This window comes from Camelus bactrianus, chromosome 25, assembly GCF_048773025.1.
Source record: "Camelus bactrianus isolate YW-2024 breed Bactrian camel chromosome 25, ASM4877302v1, whole genome shotgun sequence".
NCBI lineage: Eukaryota > Metazoa > Chordata > Mammalia > Artiodactyla > Camelidae > Camelus > Camelus bactrianus.
The window spans coordinates 6,299,861-6,317,255 of record NC_133563.1 but is presented as its reverse complement, the minus strand read 5'-3'; the positions used below and the strand labels follow the sequence as shown (position 1 = coordinate 6,317,255).

Below are 17,395 nucleotides of genomic sequence, written 5' to 3'. Positions count from 1 at the left end.
CCATTCCTAAAAATGCAATTCAGACCAGCCACCAGCACACTGACACATTTGTGTGAAGGCTACATGGATATTTTCAAGATAAACCAGCTCTGTTAATGTCACTGCATGTCCTGTGAGTATACATTCATATATATATATACACACACATATATATATACTCACACATGCACGCACATGTCTGCCAACCTCTTAGAAGTTTAAAATCAAGAAATTTCTAATTTCACCCATGTATTAGTAGGCTATGGCAAAACTCAAAACCTTCAGTGAAATAAACTTCTTTTTCCAGAGCTAATGAATTTCAGTGGTTGAGGAGATTTCAAGCCAAAGCCATTGCAGTTTAAGCCCATATTTTTGACCTGAAGTAGAGTATATTATAGAGAATGAATAAACTTCAAAACAGGCTCTTCAGTTTTTTTTTTTTGTTTGTTTTTTACAGGGTCCAAGACTTATAGATTCCAAAAGCTCCTCCTGAAAAATAATTCAATTACTCTCTTGCCCCCCGGATAAAGTGCAGACTTGTAAACATGGCTTGTACCTTCTTGTCCAGGCTCTTGTTCCCTCTCTGCTCCTACCATGGTGCATCTTGCATTCATCACACCAGCCACTCTGATTGCCTCTCAGTGCACTGTGCCCTCTTCACCTCCAGCCTTGGTGCATGGAGGTCCCACTACCATGGACTCACCTCCTCTCTGCCAACTCCTCTGCCTTATCTGGCTTCTGCAGGTCTCTGTTTAGATGTCATTTCTCTCATGTAGTCTAATCTGACCACTCCCCGAAGCCAGGTTAGGTGAACTTCCTGTCCCTTCCATCAATGGTTTAACCTTTGTCAGAACAGTTTACATGTTAGGATTGAAGCTCAGTGGTCAGTGTCCTTTAGATTGTGGTCTCAGCAAGGTCAGGGTGAATCTTCTCAATGACAGTGACCCTAGTGTCTAGTAAGTGCGTGGAACAGCAGGTGCTCAGAGGATATTAACTGAATGCTGCTGAATCTAGAACAACTCTTATCTGATGCTCTTGTCCACCACAACCTGTGCAAGGTGATGCTACTGACCCACCAACCAAAGGGTATAATCCGGGATAATCTGATTCCCTAGGAACACTTGAGGCCATAAGAACTAAAGTGGGGAAAGAGTTGGGCATAAGGCATTGTCTTCCTTTGTACAGAAAGTAACTATAGTCAGTGATAAATTCATGACCCTAAACTTCTTATTCTTAAGCTCTAAATAACTGAAATAGGGTAGCAGAGACTGACTTTGTCAAATGGTCAAGAAGTATATAAACGCAACTCGGAAAACAACAAACCTCTCTCTGATTTTGATTATTTGGGTTTACAAGATGAGTTCCTTCTAATCTGGAGGTGCAGAGAAAGAACCCAGCAGCAGTGGACCCGCCCCTGCGGCTGTGCCCATGCTGTGCCGCTCAGCAGCACACCCCTGGACTTGAGAAGCCTCTTTGAACTAACATTTGATTTGATCCGGAGTATGTCTGGGCTTACACACTTTGCCCTCTCTTCCCTCTCTCAAAGGTTGTTCTTGACATTAATTTCCCTGTCCCTCATCTCTTTTTAAAATGACGTTTTGTTGATTTACAATATTGTGTTAGTTTCAGGTATAAAAAAAGTGATTCAGTTATATATATTCAGATTATTTTCCATTATAGGTTATTATAAGATACTGAATATAGTTCCCTGTATATGGTAAATCCTTGTTGCTTAGCTATTTTATGTAGAGTAGTTTTTGTCTAATCCCATACTCCTAATTTATCCTTCCTCCCCATCATTCTCCCTTTTGGTAATCTTAAGTTTGTTTTCTATGTCTGCGAGTCTGTTTCTGTTTTGTATACACATTCATTTGAATTATTTTTTAGATTCCACATATAAATGATACCATATAATATTTGTCTTTCTCTGTCTGACTTATTTCACTTAGTTTGATATTCTCTAGGTCTGTCTATGTTGATGCAAATGGCAATATTTCATTCTTTTTATAGCTGAGTAGTATTCCAGTTGTATATGTGTATGTGTGTATCATATCTTCTTAAACCAATTGTCTGTTGATGGGCACTTGGGTTGGTTCCATGTCTTGGCTATTGTAAATAGTGCTGCTATGAATATTGGGGTACAAGCATCTTTTTGAAGTAGAGTTTTCATCTTTTCCAGACATACTCCCAGGAGTGGAATTGCTGGATCATATGGTAAGTCTATTTTTTGTTTTTTAAGGAAACTCCATACTGTTTTCCATGGTGGCTGCACTATTTTACATTCCCACCAATAGTGTAGGAGGGTTCCCTTTTCTTCATACCCTCTCCAGCACTCATTATTTGCAGACTTTTTGATGATAGCTCTTCTGACCAGTGTGAGGAGATACCTCGTTGTGGTTTTGATTTGCATTTTCCTGATAATTAGAGATGCTGAGCATCTTTTCATGTGCCTCTTGGCCATCTGTTTGTCTTCTTTGGAGAAATGTCTATTTAGGTCTTCTGCGCATTTTTTGATTGGGTTGTTCGGTTTTTTGAATTTGAGTTGTACAAGCTGTTTGTGTATTTTGGATATCACCCCCTTGATGGTCACACTGTTTGCAAATATCTTCTTCCATTCCATAGGTTGTCTTTTCATTTTTCTGTACAAAAGCTTTTAAGTTTGATTACATTCCATTTGTTTATTTTTGCTTTTGTTTCTTTGCCTCGGGAGTCCCTGTCCCCCATCTTAAATGTGGTCTTGTATTTCTACCGATGACCTTCCACTGCCACTTTCTACCTCAAGCTTCACTCTTGCCTTATTTTAGTCAGTGTCAAACCACACTGTCCTCACAGTCCCGGGTCTGAGACCTCTGGCTGCTGCCATTCCCACCGCCATAACCAATGCTCCTGGCTGACTCAAGGTATCAAACGCCAGTGCTCACAGGATTTGGGACATTGAGGTACGGGGGTGGGGCTCAGTAGGAACAAGGAATGCTAACCTACTACTCTTTCTCTGGCATACAGGAGTATAGCAGAACTAGAAGAGTTTAAGAAAACAGTCATGTGGCAGTTGGAATTTTTCTAAGGCCACAGACTAATGCAGAAATAGAAAAGCCCTCAGTTTCACCACGGCACCCCCAGCTCACCCCCAGCTCATTCTCCTTTATGGATGAAGAAGGCTTCTGCGAGGGGTGTTTGCCAGGATCAGCCTATCACAGAGTCTCTTCAGGAGAACAGAGGAAGTTTTTAAACCAAAAGCATCAGTGCTTTTGGTGTCTTTACAGTTATGTTACATGTGCAAATGCCCAGGGGTCCATGGCTGCTTTCTTACCTTGTGTAACTGGTAATACTGGAAGGCACCAATTCCCCCTTGCTCCTCTGCAGTCCAAAGCACCAAACGCAGAGTCCTCTTTGGACGCAGCCCTGAGAAAAATAATAAAATAAAACAATGACTTTTCAGTTGATTTTGAATTTTCAAAAAAATGGTAGGGCCCCTCATCTGAGTTCTGGAGGCAGGAGAGAAGCAGAGGCATGTACATTCATCTGCTGCTGGTGTGGCTGCCTGGTCCAGGCGTGGCTGACCCAGCAGAGGAGCACCCTCGGGGCTGCTCCCCAGGGTAGGTTAGGGAAGAAAGGGATCGTGATAACTGCTGTCTGCAGGCCAGGAAGTGAGAGCCTCTATCGTATTCTTAACTGGACAACCTGCCCAGCAGAACCCAATGGATGGCCAAGTTCATTGGCACATTAGATTGCATCCAGAAGATGTAGTGGAGAAGACTCTAGGCAGATCATGAGGCCTTCCAGTGACTAACTGAAACCCAATCATTTGTCTCTACGTCAAGACAAGGTGTGTAGGAGTTTGCTTCTTGGTCTAAATCCCCAAGTATAGCCAGCTGCCCACACTGTCCTTAGTAATGCAATGACTGTGGAGCAGATACCATGTTTATGTTTACCCATGGTCATGTTCCTCTCCTTTTTGGAAATAAAAGGTCATTCGCTTAAGGTCAATGAAAATGAATTGAATGCAGATGACACTGTATTCATCTCATTACTGCACCAACAGCTTGGTGGTGATTTTATTGACCTGGGAAATATAAATTTGTATCCCGCAGTTATTAAAGTTACTGGCAGGTCTGACATATCTAGAACTTATTTTTGATTGACTATGTCGGCTCAGTAAAAGTTAATTACAGTGATCAGTACACTGTAAGTTCCACTTTTTGACTTGTTTCTGATTTGGACCTGATGATGTTATTTCTGAGAAATAACAAAGGCAGAAAAACAAGAAACTGGGCTTAAATCTTATTAAGAAGGTCTGTCCTCTTGCCCCACCACAGGCGAGAACAATAAGGAAGGACTGTGAATGGCTTGGAGATGGACGCACTACAAATGTCAAGGGTAACCACACAGGTGTTACCACCCAGGCACGTGGCCCTCTTCAAGGGAGCAGGCTGATCGACTGCAGCCTGGATGATAAGTGCTCCTGGAAAATGCAGCTCCGCCTGCCTCCTCCGGACACCAACAAGTCCTCTCCTTTCATAAGTCCGGTGCTGAGGCGCAGAAAAGGAGCTATGTTTTTCACTAAATTGAATATTGTGGGGCTACTTTACACTTGAGCATTTTAACTCATTAAAAGAGCACAGGTTTGGGATGCAGACTGACCTGAGTTTCAACTGAAGCCTAGACAGGCAATTTCCACATCCAATTGTTCAACCATTCCCACTGGTGTTTTCTTCTAAGCCCATCTAGAATCCGACCTTTCACCTCTGCTCCCACTCTGGTCCAAGCCCCACCCCCTTTGCCTGGACTATTGCAGTCACTTCTAATTGGTCTCCCTGTGGCAGTCTCTGCAGGTGATGGTCTGCACTGCAGCCAGCAGGACCCTTGTAAAACTTACACCAGGTCATGTCATTTCTCTGCTCAAAGCCACCTAGAGCCATAATGTAAGCTTCTAGAAGGCAGGGATGTAAGCTTTTCATTCAATGCGTTGTCTCCAGAGCCTAGACTGTTTGGCACATGTTAGGTGCCCAATAAATAGGTACTGAATGAATAAATGAATCCAAAGTGTGGTGCCTCACTTAGAGTTCAAACCCCTCTACCACTGCCCCAGCCTCATCTCCCAAACCTTTCCTGCTAGCTCATTTCCAGACTAAGTGTGATAGTTGAAAAAATCAGACAGATCTGGTGAGCCCTGCTATCAATAGATACTAGCTGTGTAACCACTGGGAAATTGATCTACCCGAACTTCAGCTTCCTTGTCTGAAGAGTGGAGGGAAAATCACATGCTCATGACATACAACAATTGCACAGGATGGTTGTGAGGATGAAATGAGATGTGATGATGTATGTAAAACAGTACGTGTCTGGCACGTGACAGACATTCAGTGAATGAACTATGAAACTACACAGCCAGGCACAGAGCACACACTTTTACCCCCAGAGAGAAGGGGCATCTAAATACTCAGGACCATCTTCTGAAGTCATTCGAGCGCTTGTTCAAATCCTCAGGAAAAATCCTGACGTGCCCACCACCTGCTCCACAGAGTCAAAGTATCTACTCACACAGTTAGCACAAGCTTAAACTGTTGTTGGAGAAAGAAAGCTAATCAGTATATCTAAAGATCACAATCACTGGCTCCTCCAGAAATGGGCTTGACGTCAATTTAAATCAAATGACATTTTGCTTGGAACGCAGAAAAAACAAAAAAGGATAAAGTACAGCAAATGAGAATTCTGAACATTTTTAAAAATCCGTAAGAAAGGGAAAAAAACATTTCTGTTTACATATCTCTGCATCTACCAGGAAAACAGTATCAAAACGGTGGAACTTTCTAAAGAAGGATCAAGGGACAGTTAGCACAAGTTAGAGAAAAATCGATTTTTAAAAGCAAATGCCCTGAATACCCCCAGAGATTTGCCGTTCCACTTGCAGATCATTGCCGCACAGGATTAGTCTCCTCCACGTTTCAAATCAGCCAGATGGCCAGTGATGTTGCATTAAGACAGCAAAAAAGTAATCGGTTTGAAGGGAGGAATGCTAAGGCCTCCAAACAACAGCATGGCCATGGGTGCGCGGCCGGCCCCGAGGGGACACACGGCCACCTCCCAGCCCCGGGGAGCCTCAGCCTCCACCCGATCCACACTCACCGGAAGGGGTGAGGAGGCCAGTGGTTAAACAAATACCCGACTGAGCTCCAAAGTCTTTTTTCCTTTCTGACCTTCTGATAAACCCTGAAACTTAGAGAAACGCATGGAACTTCACTCAGTACTAGACCCTGAACCTAGTGTGGAGTTCGGACCCCCAGGCCACCTGAGTCCACGATGGACAGCGTGGAGCGCAGAAAGGTGCTGGCCGTGGAATGTGAATAAATGTTGTTTGATTCTCTGCTCTGACACTTCTGGTCCTGTGACTTTAGATTATTTACCCAATCTCTCTGGGCCTCAGTTTCTTCATCTTCACAATAAGGAAAAGGGTAATTGCCTCCTGGGATTGTTAAGAAAATCAAATGAGAGCAGGCAAATTATATACGAAGCACAGTCCGCAGTACACAGCAGGCTGTCAAGAATCGTTGGCTTCTCTCTACATCGCTCCACGCAGCTCTTCAGCCTGTGCCGATGCTCTACAGGGAGCACCTGTGCGAGGACCAGGAGAGGCAAAGTCCTCCTTGCTCTTTCCTCGGAGCCGTGGGACATCTCTGTTTACACATATGCACATCCAGCCAAGGGAAGAACACAGATTTCATCTAACTCGCAGAAAAACACGTAACGCCTTTCAGCATGCAATACGCCCTCGTTCCAACACAGAGCATATTCAAATCCAAATAAATAGAAATCATGTCCTCACTTTAAAACTGAGGGCCGCAGGGGAGGGTATAGCTCGAGTCAGAGTGTATGCCTAGCATGCAGGAGGTCCAGGGTTCAATCCCCAGCACCTCCATTAAAACAACTAATTAAATAAATAAACCTAATTAAATCCCCCCAAAATTAAAAGTGAGGGCCAATCAGAATTTGTAGTTTCTGGATAAAGTCAAAAAGCTTAATAAATCTGAAGATTGAATAAGGTTGATATAAGGATATCTATAATTATCATTCGTAAATAATAGAATTCATTATGTATATCAAATCCATATCGGTTTTAAAAGCTTAGAATTTCAAGTATATAAAATAACAAAAATAACAACAACAATAATCATAAAGCAGTAACAATGAGAGCCACACAACAGAGCGATACGAGGTCAAATGTGAGGATCTCATCTTGCAGGGACACTGGGGTGAGTGAGTAGCTCAATAATTCTGGCTCCGGCTCGGCTGCAGACAGCACCAGCCTGCGGCAAGCACATGAAGTAAGTCCTAGAACTGGCGATGAGCGGGAGCCCCCTGGGCCTGGCCGGCCAGGAGTCAGGTCTCACTGCGGTTCTGTCAGAGGACAGACAATTAGTTCCCCCACACACGTGATGCAACCTCCCGGCGATCTCTTGACCTCCTGGAATTTCTGTTAAGAACTCCAGATAGTACAACAAACATTTTACAGCATTAGTTTTCCTCTAGAAGAACATAAACTACTGATAATACTGCAGAATTTGGCCTTTGTTTATGAAATATGACATACATACATTTCACTTTCATTTTCTTGACGAGAATAATAATGCTATTGGGAAAACAGTGCCTATGAGAAAAGGTGAAAACAACCTGGTTGGAGTTTATTTTTCATTATTATCAAATTTAAAGATAAGAAGACTGAGAGGTTACTATCTTTAATCCGATCAATTAAAAAGGTCAACTGGCTGTCCTACACTTGCAGGAAGAGTGGGCCAAAATAAAATAAACTCAGATTAATCCAGCCTTGTAGGTAGGTTTCCCAGATCATGAATTCTAAAGAACACTATTTGTTAACAAAGTGCATGAACCCAAATGGGTGTTTACCCCATTTCAATCCCACCAGTATACGTGTAAGTACCGTTCTCCCTTCTGAGACCTATCTCTGCAGAGAAAACACAATCTTCTCTTACAGTAAACATACTTATTTTCCACATAAATGCACTAGTTCATAAATACACTAGTCGTCCAGCTCTCTTTTATCAACAATTCAAGAGAGTGCCTACTTTCAGAGATTTCCATTACTGCAGTAAACCTGACTAGTGTAAGTGTAGTGTCTGAGTTACAGAATAAATAATGACATCTTAGCATGTAAGTTGAGTGACATGAGGCAGTAATCATCGTGGTTAAGCACATGGGTTTTGTGGTGAGGCCTATTTCCACCTTGGACAAGTTACATAATTCATCATATAATATGTAAGTGCATTATCACTGATTTTTTAAATAAGGGGCGAGGTTACACAAAGAGTAATTATTTTAATGAAGTAAATTGCAGCTACTTCTCTTTGTAGGCAGAAAATCACTTGGACGAAGATTTTTGTTTTTGGAAGAATCACTTGGTATCTTTCTTAGTTGTGTAAATATAAAGCAATCAGGCACTTTGGGGGCACACTGGGGCAGGGCCACAAACTTTTTAAAACTCCGTCTCGCTAGCTGCTACCTCTTGAGACATCTGGAGGAACAATCTGGACACTGGGCAGGAGATAAATCAGAGTGTAAAAGGAGCCCAGGGCCTTCTGGGAGGAAAGTCCAGTGTCCTCACTGCTGCTTCCCTGGACGGGGGGCTGGGGATCAGAGAAGTGCTGGGTCAGGGTGACAGCGACTAAGGTCCTGGGGCAGGGAAGGTCCTGGAAACCGCTAAAACAAAGTGACTTTGATGAAGAGAGGCGTCTGGGCTATTGATCTGGGCTCAAACATAGCAGCCTAAGAACCAGGGGAAGGGCTAATTTTAGTCTAGCATGTGGCCAAGTCCAGAAGCTCCTCCAGATCCAGCCACCTAGCAGAGCTTATGGTTTAGAGAATAGTAGCTATGGATGGGAATACAAACAAGGGAGCTATAACCTTGTTCCCCAAAATGGGCAGCATTGTGACTTAGGGGTGCAAACAATGCTGTGTGGCAGCCAGAAGGAGCAGTAGTCAGGATCCAGCCACAGGTTTCTGGAGGAGGACTGGCCCATTCATCCTGAATAAAGTCCCAGGGATCTCAAGAGCAGATAATAGGCTTCCTGCTAATAAGGCCTGTGGAGGCTGGGATGATGATTAACTGAGACGGAGATTGAAGAGATGTGATCATATTTATAACCTGTGTTTGTGGAGCAGGTCATAACAGTTATAATTTCCATAATTCAGAGGGAACAGTTCCATCTCATTATAATGATGATGATTCTATTAGCCAGGAAAATCACTACTAATCATTGCTGAAGTAGAAACACTGTGACTACCAGGGTGTGAAGGCCATTTCTGGCCCTAACCCAGTTTTCCACTCTTACCCTGCTTCCACCTCTCATCCTAAGCTCCAGACACATCATGTGTCCTACCAGTCCCTGAACGGAGATGCCACACTATCTCAGATTTTTGGCTCTTTGTAGATTCCTCTCTAGAATGCCCCTTCAAGTCTGGCAAACTCCTATTCATTCAACAAAGCCCTTTACTAACATTCCTTTATCTGGGAAAGCTCCCCTAACTCTAGGGAAAAGTTGGCTGTTCCTTTCTCAGTGTTCTTTCAGAACTTCATACATACCTCCATTTTCATTGTCAGCCAGACTTAAATGTTGATCTCCTCACTAGGCTATTAGTTTTCTGAGTCTTACTTGTTTCTCTTTTTCATAATTCTGGTCCAGTAACTGACATATAACAAGTATTGCATGAATGTTTATTGACTTACTGAATGAATAAATTAATGAGTGAATATATTTATGTAAGTATAAATATAGCTACTGCCTTTTCATTTGATCTTAAGCATAGTAGTGACTCCTCAGTTCAGAAAGTTAAGATCTGCTCTTTTTGTGAAATCAAAGCCCAAATAACACAGATGAAACCACCCCAGTAGCCTAGTTAATTAATGTGCTTCAACTTCCACATTTACTTCACTTACTGTGACTTTTACCTACCTTTGTAACACAGATGGATGTAGACAAAATTATTACCTCAATAGTTTGTTGATCAAATCATTAAATAAATATATTATGGTCACAGAAATATTTCCATCAGTTAATTGTATTAAAGTATAGGTATTTGCCAATGGAATATTACTCAGCCATAAAAAAGAATAAAATAATGCCATTTGCAGCAACATGGATGGACTTGGAGATCGTCTTTCTAAGTGAACTAAGCCAGGAAGAGAAAGAAAAATACCATATGATATCACTTATATGTGGAATCTAAAAAAAAAGACACAAATGAACTTATTTACAAAACACAGACAGACTCACAGACATAGAAAACAAGCTTATGGTTACCAGGGAGAAAGAGGGTGGGAAGGGATAAATTGGGAGTTCAGGATTTGCAGATACTAACTACTATATATAAAACAGATAAACAAGTTTCTACTGTATAGCACGGGGAAATATATTCAATATCTTGCAGTAATCTATAATGAAAAAGAATATGAAAAGGAATATATATGTGTGTATGTATGACTGAAACATTATGCTGTACACCAGAAAATGACACATTGTAAACCGATTATATTTCAACTAAATAAATAAATAAATAAAATTATAGGTATTTGTATTTTAAGCTCTGACAACTCTCTTTAATTTTTTTTGCTTTGATATATTTTTTCTGATTATAAAATAATATGTATCCTTTTAAAATGAAAAACAATAAAAATTAGAAAAGAAAACAACCTATAAGCGTATTTCCTTATTTTTGTATGCATGCATTTGTATACATAAATAGAGTGATTTTTATATATAATTTTATACTACTTTTTCCACTTAAAAATCATAGCATATATGACTTTCATCTATTATAATCAATACTCTTCAAGAAAGTGATTCTTAACTTTTTAGCTAGTCTCTTATTGCTGACTATTTAAGGTTTTTCTCCTTAGGACAAGTTCTTGAAAATAGAAATAGAATTACAAATGGTGAGTCTCAATAGCATAAACATTTTTAAGATTCTTGAAACATGTCACCAATGCCCTAAAGAAAGGTTACCAAGTTATAGTCCCACCAGCTGTGTATGAGAATATTCACTTCTACTTAACGTGGAACGTTTCATCTTATCTCCTTGATTTTTGTGTCAGTATGTTATATCTGTTTTCTATACTACAGTCTACTCATTTTCAGCCAAAATAATTATACACACACACACACACACGCACATTCAATCTGTAGTCTAGTTAAATTCGATTGAGACAAATGTTAAGTTTATATCAGATGCCTGACTAGCATTAAAATACGTGAATTTGTTTTTCTTATTTAAAATGCCTGATAGTAGGGCTCCTTCATCAATATATTTCTAAGATAATGCTACTATCATGTAGGGATCACAGGCCTGATCTAGCTGGCATTTTAAAACATACTATTTCTTTTTCCCTATCATTATTTATAGTGTTTGTATCTGCAAGGAGAAATTGAGAAGCCTGGTTAATGATAGATTTGAACTCTGAATCATACTTCTGCTAAGAGTTCCACCTTCCAAAAACATCAAAAGGGGAAAGTAAGCAAATAGTGCAATTTTAAAGAAAATGATGGCAAATCAAGTACAAATACCACGACTTTGCTCACAAATTCGCATTCACCAACATGGTTCTTTAAATTGTATTTCTTGTGAAGATTGTGCTGTGCGAGGAAGAACAAATGTGTTTGTTCTTGAGTCAGGGATTATCAAGAAATAACGCATCTCCAACCAACAACTGAGATGAGAAAATTTCCGGGACCCCTTTTCAACACCAAACAGCAGATATGGAGCATAGATGTTTTCTAATGAAGGCACCACCACTAAGCTGCTCTTGTTAATTCTTGCAAGGTCTCCTTCTTAAGGTTATGTTCGAGAGGCTGTTATTTACATTTTTAAAGATTTTTTTTATGTATAAAATTATTTATACAGTTATCTATACTTGGTTTTGACCAATAATTAAATCACAATTTTTATTCTTGGTTTCATTTAAGTTTCAGTTTTCAGACAATGACTGTATTGGTCATATCGATACATTCGTGCAATCAGTTTTGAATAAAAAACTCATCTTCTCAAGCATTGCTCCGTCCTTGGCTCCCAAAGTGATCGCTAAGGGAATGCTGAGGGAAAATCTCACCATGAAAGGAGCAAGATCATCAAAATGTCTCTGGTACATCTTTCCATTCCCTCCGTGGCTACCACTGTTTAAGCCCTCTGAGTTGCTACAGTCGCCAGCTCACTGCTTCCTCGGAGCCTCTCTGTGGAACGGCTGCCAGATTTACTTCTTAAAATTCTGCTTTGGACACGTCACTGGCTAAGTGAAAACTCTGTAATCACTCATCATGTATAGCAGTAGTCTGCCTCCAAACTTTTCTGAACATGCATCTCTACCAGTAAAACATCTGAGCATGATGCATCAGTGCATGTGTCTATTTATGAATAAATGACGCATATACAATATTGTCAATACACGTAACAAATACTAGTGAAAAATTAACATTTCCTTTTTTAGATAAAGAATAAATATTTTCCAGTACCCAAATGATGGCCCTACTTAGCGCCTGGCTTTTGAGGCCACTGGTTTCCTGTTCAGTGTGGTGTCTGAGGCCCTATGCAGACTGGTTTCAATCTGCTCCTCCAGACTTGCCTCGGCTCCTCCCTTTCCCAAAGCCTCACTTCCAGCTAAACTGGCCTCTTCATTTTTTTCCTGCCTCTGTGCTTTCCTCACACCATTTATCCCATTCTCTTTGCCCTCCCTTTCTTTCTTGATCTACCCTATCCCAACCATCTTTCAAGACCCAGTTCCATTTCTGCCTGCTCTACTCTCTGCTTCCTCTGAACTTCAAAGCTGCTATCTTCTGTTCCACCCTTTTGGCAATGGAGTGGATTAGCACATCTAATGGAAACTATTTTAAGCTGAAACAAGACAGGTATAGATTAGATCTGTAAAAAGAACTTTTGGACAGAGGATCTTTTTAAACATTAAATCAGTTATCAATTGCATTTGTCTAAGGGAAAGTAAAGCCTGGAGATAAGGCTGGGCTTGGGCAGGTTTGGAACGTGGAAATAGCCTGGAACCTTTGCATCTCTGTTAGATCTAGAATATTACCATTGATGACTCTGCAAATACTGAACTCTGCCCGCAGGGACGTGAGATAGTCATCTTCTCAAGAGAGGGTTTTGGCCTTCTAGGAGGTGTTGTTTATCTCAAACATTTTCATTCCTCAGTTATGGGAAGTGTGAACACATTTGTATTCTCCAGATAAAAGAAAACTTAGAGAAAACTCAGGGCGTCTTCATGAAATCAATGCTTCAAAATTTATGAACCTCGCACTGCCAAGATAATGGATTATCTGACCTTATGGACCTCTTACTTTTCTGGGTCATGATGTCACATCATATATAAAAGCCATTAGGGTAAGAGAGAAATTTTATACAGTCTGTTAGGCTATTTATAGGCACTTGTAAAAATTTACTTTAGATTTCAGGGGACTGTCATCTTAGAAAGGCTCCCCAAGTTTAACTGCTGCCCTCTGAGCGCCAAGCCTACAGGGCATTTCAGAGTCTGTGAACACTTCGCTTCTGAAATGAAACCAAACCCATGCAGAGTTATGTGCTTAGTGTGGGAAGGAATGTGATGCCTCCATTCTCAGAACTTTTCCCAGGACCCCCTGTCCTCAAACCTTAAAATCAACCTACTAAATTTCTTTTTCCCTCGGTAGACACAACATTTCAAGAACATTATTTCCTGTCTTGTTCTAACTTATTTATATTTAATGTGCATACTTAATACTCATTAAAACACATCATCATGGCCCATCTTTGGACGTACAAGCATATGTTTAAAAATTCTATTCCATAAAAGAAGAAACTAACATTCTGTAATAAGGGAAGTGAACCTACAAATCAGCAAATACTCATTGGGACTAACTGCAGAAATCAAGATTAAATGGCATAGTCAAAGCAGCTTGAAATATCAGACTAATTCGTTCAACAACTATTGCTGGTCCAGGAGTGAGGGATTTAGGGCTGAAGACAGTCATGCTCTTTGAAATTTACAATCTAGAAGACAAAGCAAGTGCGAAACTCCCACATTATGCTTATCGTCACTGCCATCACCATCATCCTGTTGCAGATGCTTTGAACTTATCTAAAGAAAACTGAATTTTTAAAAATTAAGTTATCATTGCTCTGGATGGAAAATGAGGTTACACCAGTGAGAGACTTGAACTAGGTTCAAGGGTAGAACTGGGAGGTAGGGCAGAAAGGTAATAAGGACAAGAATTGGAGGAGAGCAATGACAGAGTAGTAAAGGCATTTACAGCATCACTAATGCAATTTAGGGATGTCCAACACTCAGCACAAGACGGGGGGAGGGGGTCATGATTTACGGGCACTCGGTACCATACCAGACACTATATCATATAATTTCAGAAACATGACTTGATTCAATTCTGCAAAACAAGTAATAGTACCTTCCCCTTTTACAAACAGTGAAACTGAGAAATACAGAAATTAAGTCACTTGCCCAATACTACAATGTTGGTATATGACAGAGCTAGGATCCTAATCAGGGACTGTCTGATGCCTAATCCTTGCTCTTAGCCACTCTGGGCTACTGCCTTCCCAGGTGATAAGCTTCATGGAAAGATCTGATCAGTCCTGTGCAACCTCTACCTTCTGTCTTTTTTTTAGGTGAAACCCTCACACTAGAGAATATACTCTAACAAAGCTACTGTCTCTGTCCTCAGAGGTCTACACTAGCACCTTCAAATTCCATCTAACACTGTCCCATTTCAAGAGACAGAGTGGCAAGAATATGGCCTATAGGCGGTTGGTTGGGTAAACATGTTTGGTCAGTAGAGGTGAGAAATGGGACCAAAGCAAAGAAGGACATTTTCTAGGCTGATGGAGATAAACAGTCAGACACTAAGACAAACAGAATCTGAACAAAGCTTCAATATCCAGATTTGTAACAACAGGAATAACAAATGTCTTGAACTATTGGGTCTGAAAATCATGACCAACTCAAAAGAAGTAAGAGACAGAGAAAAAGAGTAACTTATCTTCCATATGGGTTCCTGAAGACTCACTGCCATTTTGGGGACCTGATCTCCAGAAATATTCAAACTAAATCTAAAAAATTATAAGCCTAGCATCCAGTTAGACAAATCAACAAAATACATTCTCTGCACACAAAAATCAGAGGGCTTCTCAAAAATCAGAAAATATTACTGTTAAGGTTATCAAGAAAAATAAGCTCCAAATGTAAATATATTAATATTTGCTGTCAACAATTAAGCCTATTGGGAAACAAAAACTCATAAGAATATTATAGGGGCTTTAAGTTCTTCCCAGAAAAAATGATTTTGTAAACATCAAGGTTCCACTGTCTTTGAAGATGGAGGTAATTCCAGAGGGTGAGTCATAACTGAGATAAGGAAGAGCCGAAGGGAGGGCAGAAAGGTGATCAAGAAGCCGACTGGGGGAGAGTGATTCCATCAGAGTGAAGGTATTTACAGCTCCACTGTGGCTGCGTTAGAGACGGCTGGCCAGCCGGTGGGGAGGCGAGGCTGGGGGAAAGAGGGGAGCAGAGGAGGGCTTACTGGGTATTAACTACTGTGCCAGACGCCGTGCTAAGTTCTTTCCAGACATTATCTCACTTAATTTTCACAATAATCCTCTAGTACCTGGGAGTATTATTACACCTGGGGGGTGTTACCCCAAGTTGCAGATAAGAAACAAAGGCTAAAAGAACATAAGTGACTTGCACTATGTCACAGAGCTGCTGAGTGCTGGAGGCTGGTTAGGAACCCAGTGTCCATGTCTTGTCAACTAGACCACCCTGAATCAGGCTCCCTTACGTTGAGAACATTCCCTGACAAACTTAACACAAAAATAATTGAGGACAAACGCTAAAGGCATAGGTAGACCACAGGGGCCCGAACGTCAGTACAACGTGGAAGTAACCGGGCTGCTCCCTGGTGCATGTTTCACTGGGTCGGCCAGGTCCAGCGTCAACAGTGTTGCATCACCACCGTGGGGGACAGGGCCTGTTTTCAAGTCCTCCTGCTGACTTCCACGAGGTCCCCAGCTTCTAGCCTCTCTTCAAGTTCCAGTGCAACCCTCCTTGGAAAAACAAGGATTGAGATAAACGGAAAGCGTGGGGAAGGAAAGAAGTGGTACAGAGATGGTCACAAAGCATAACAACAAATCGAACACCAGCAGCCTGTTGCCTGCAGAAATCACGGCAGCATACAAGTCACGCTGTGCGCTGCAGACCTCGAGGCACCATGGCCCTACTCTCCCACTACACGCCGCCCACAGTGCTCTGAGAAAAGCTGTCACCTTCTGTTATAGTTTATAAGGCTCAATGTCTCACCGGGTTTAATGGGTGGATGAGCAGATAGGTGGATAAATGAACAAAAGAACAAAAGAAAGAAAATTAGTTGAGAATTAAGAAAATTTAGAGAGCGAAATGACTAGGATATAGTGATACAGATATGATATAGTCTTAAGGCCTATTTCAAAAGATGAAAATCAGACGGTAATCTGTGTTTCTTTTTAAAGAATATACAGAATAAAGAAAAAAATTTTCCCAGTAGATAATTAATTCCTTAAATAAAAACTCATGACCATAAACGGCACTGTCACAAACTCAAGATGTGGACACCTTACTCTGTCTCTCCCTGCCCCTCCTGCCAACACCATCTGGTTGGGGCAGCTGTCAGCAAGCCATACTCACTCCTAAGACCCCACCCATCCTCTATGATAAGAAAAAGTCAGATGTGACATGGAGGAGATGAGGTGGAAAGTGTCTGGATCAAGAAGGACGAATGCTGGCATTTGTCAGCGAATCCAAGAATCCAGAAGTGAAGGTGTCCCTCTGTCCTGGCTCTCTGAAGCCTCAGAAGACGTGCCATGGTTGCTGGAGGTTAGCACCGGGCCTGTGCAGACGCACAGCAAATGCCCAGGAGCTGATCTGCAGGGGCCCGAGTGGCTGGCCATGCCGAGGCTGCCAGTACCCGGTGACTGGGAGGCCTCCCCCAGGGACAGTAAAGAGATGTTGTGCATAGGACCAGCTGGGATCCAAAGCCAGGGCCACAGCCCAGACCTCAGAGCCAACCAGGTCAGCATGTGAAGAAGTCAGTCAGTTACAAGGATGTAATGTACAGCACGGGGAATATAGTCATTATTTTATAATAACGTTGCATGGACTGTATTCTATACAAATATCAGATTACTATGTTGTACACCTGAAATACAAACCAGATGGACTTCCATGGCGTCATGCTCACCCTAATATGGACAGGAGAGCCCTAACTAGGGAATAGAGATGTTTGCTAATGAGCTAAAGTAAAAGGAAAGCTAGCACCTACCTACTGAGTGCCTACTATGTGCTAAGGCAGTAGGCTAAGCACTTTATGTGCTTTAGTTC

The 17,395-nt window shown here is 41.4% G+C and overlaps 1 protein-coding gene across 7 annotated transcripts in view; it reads right to left on the bottom strand.

Annotated features, from left to right (window-relative positions):
- CPQ (carboxypeptidase Q) overlaps positions 1–17,395 on the bottom strand; it is a 390,372-nt gene that overhangs the window by 84,145 nt on the left and 288,832 nt on the right. For all 7 annotated transcript variants that reach the window (XR_012502314.1, XM_074353133.1, XM_074353132.1 and 4 more), the window contains one exon: positions 3,290–3,381. Coding sequence is in view for 6 of the 7 variants with exons in the window: in XM_074353133.1 (XP_074209234.1) it covers positions 3,290–3,381 (92 nt within the window). In the remaining variant the exon portion in view is untranslated. The remainder of the gene's footprint in view (positions 1–3,289; positions 3,382–17,395) is intronic.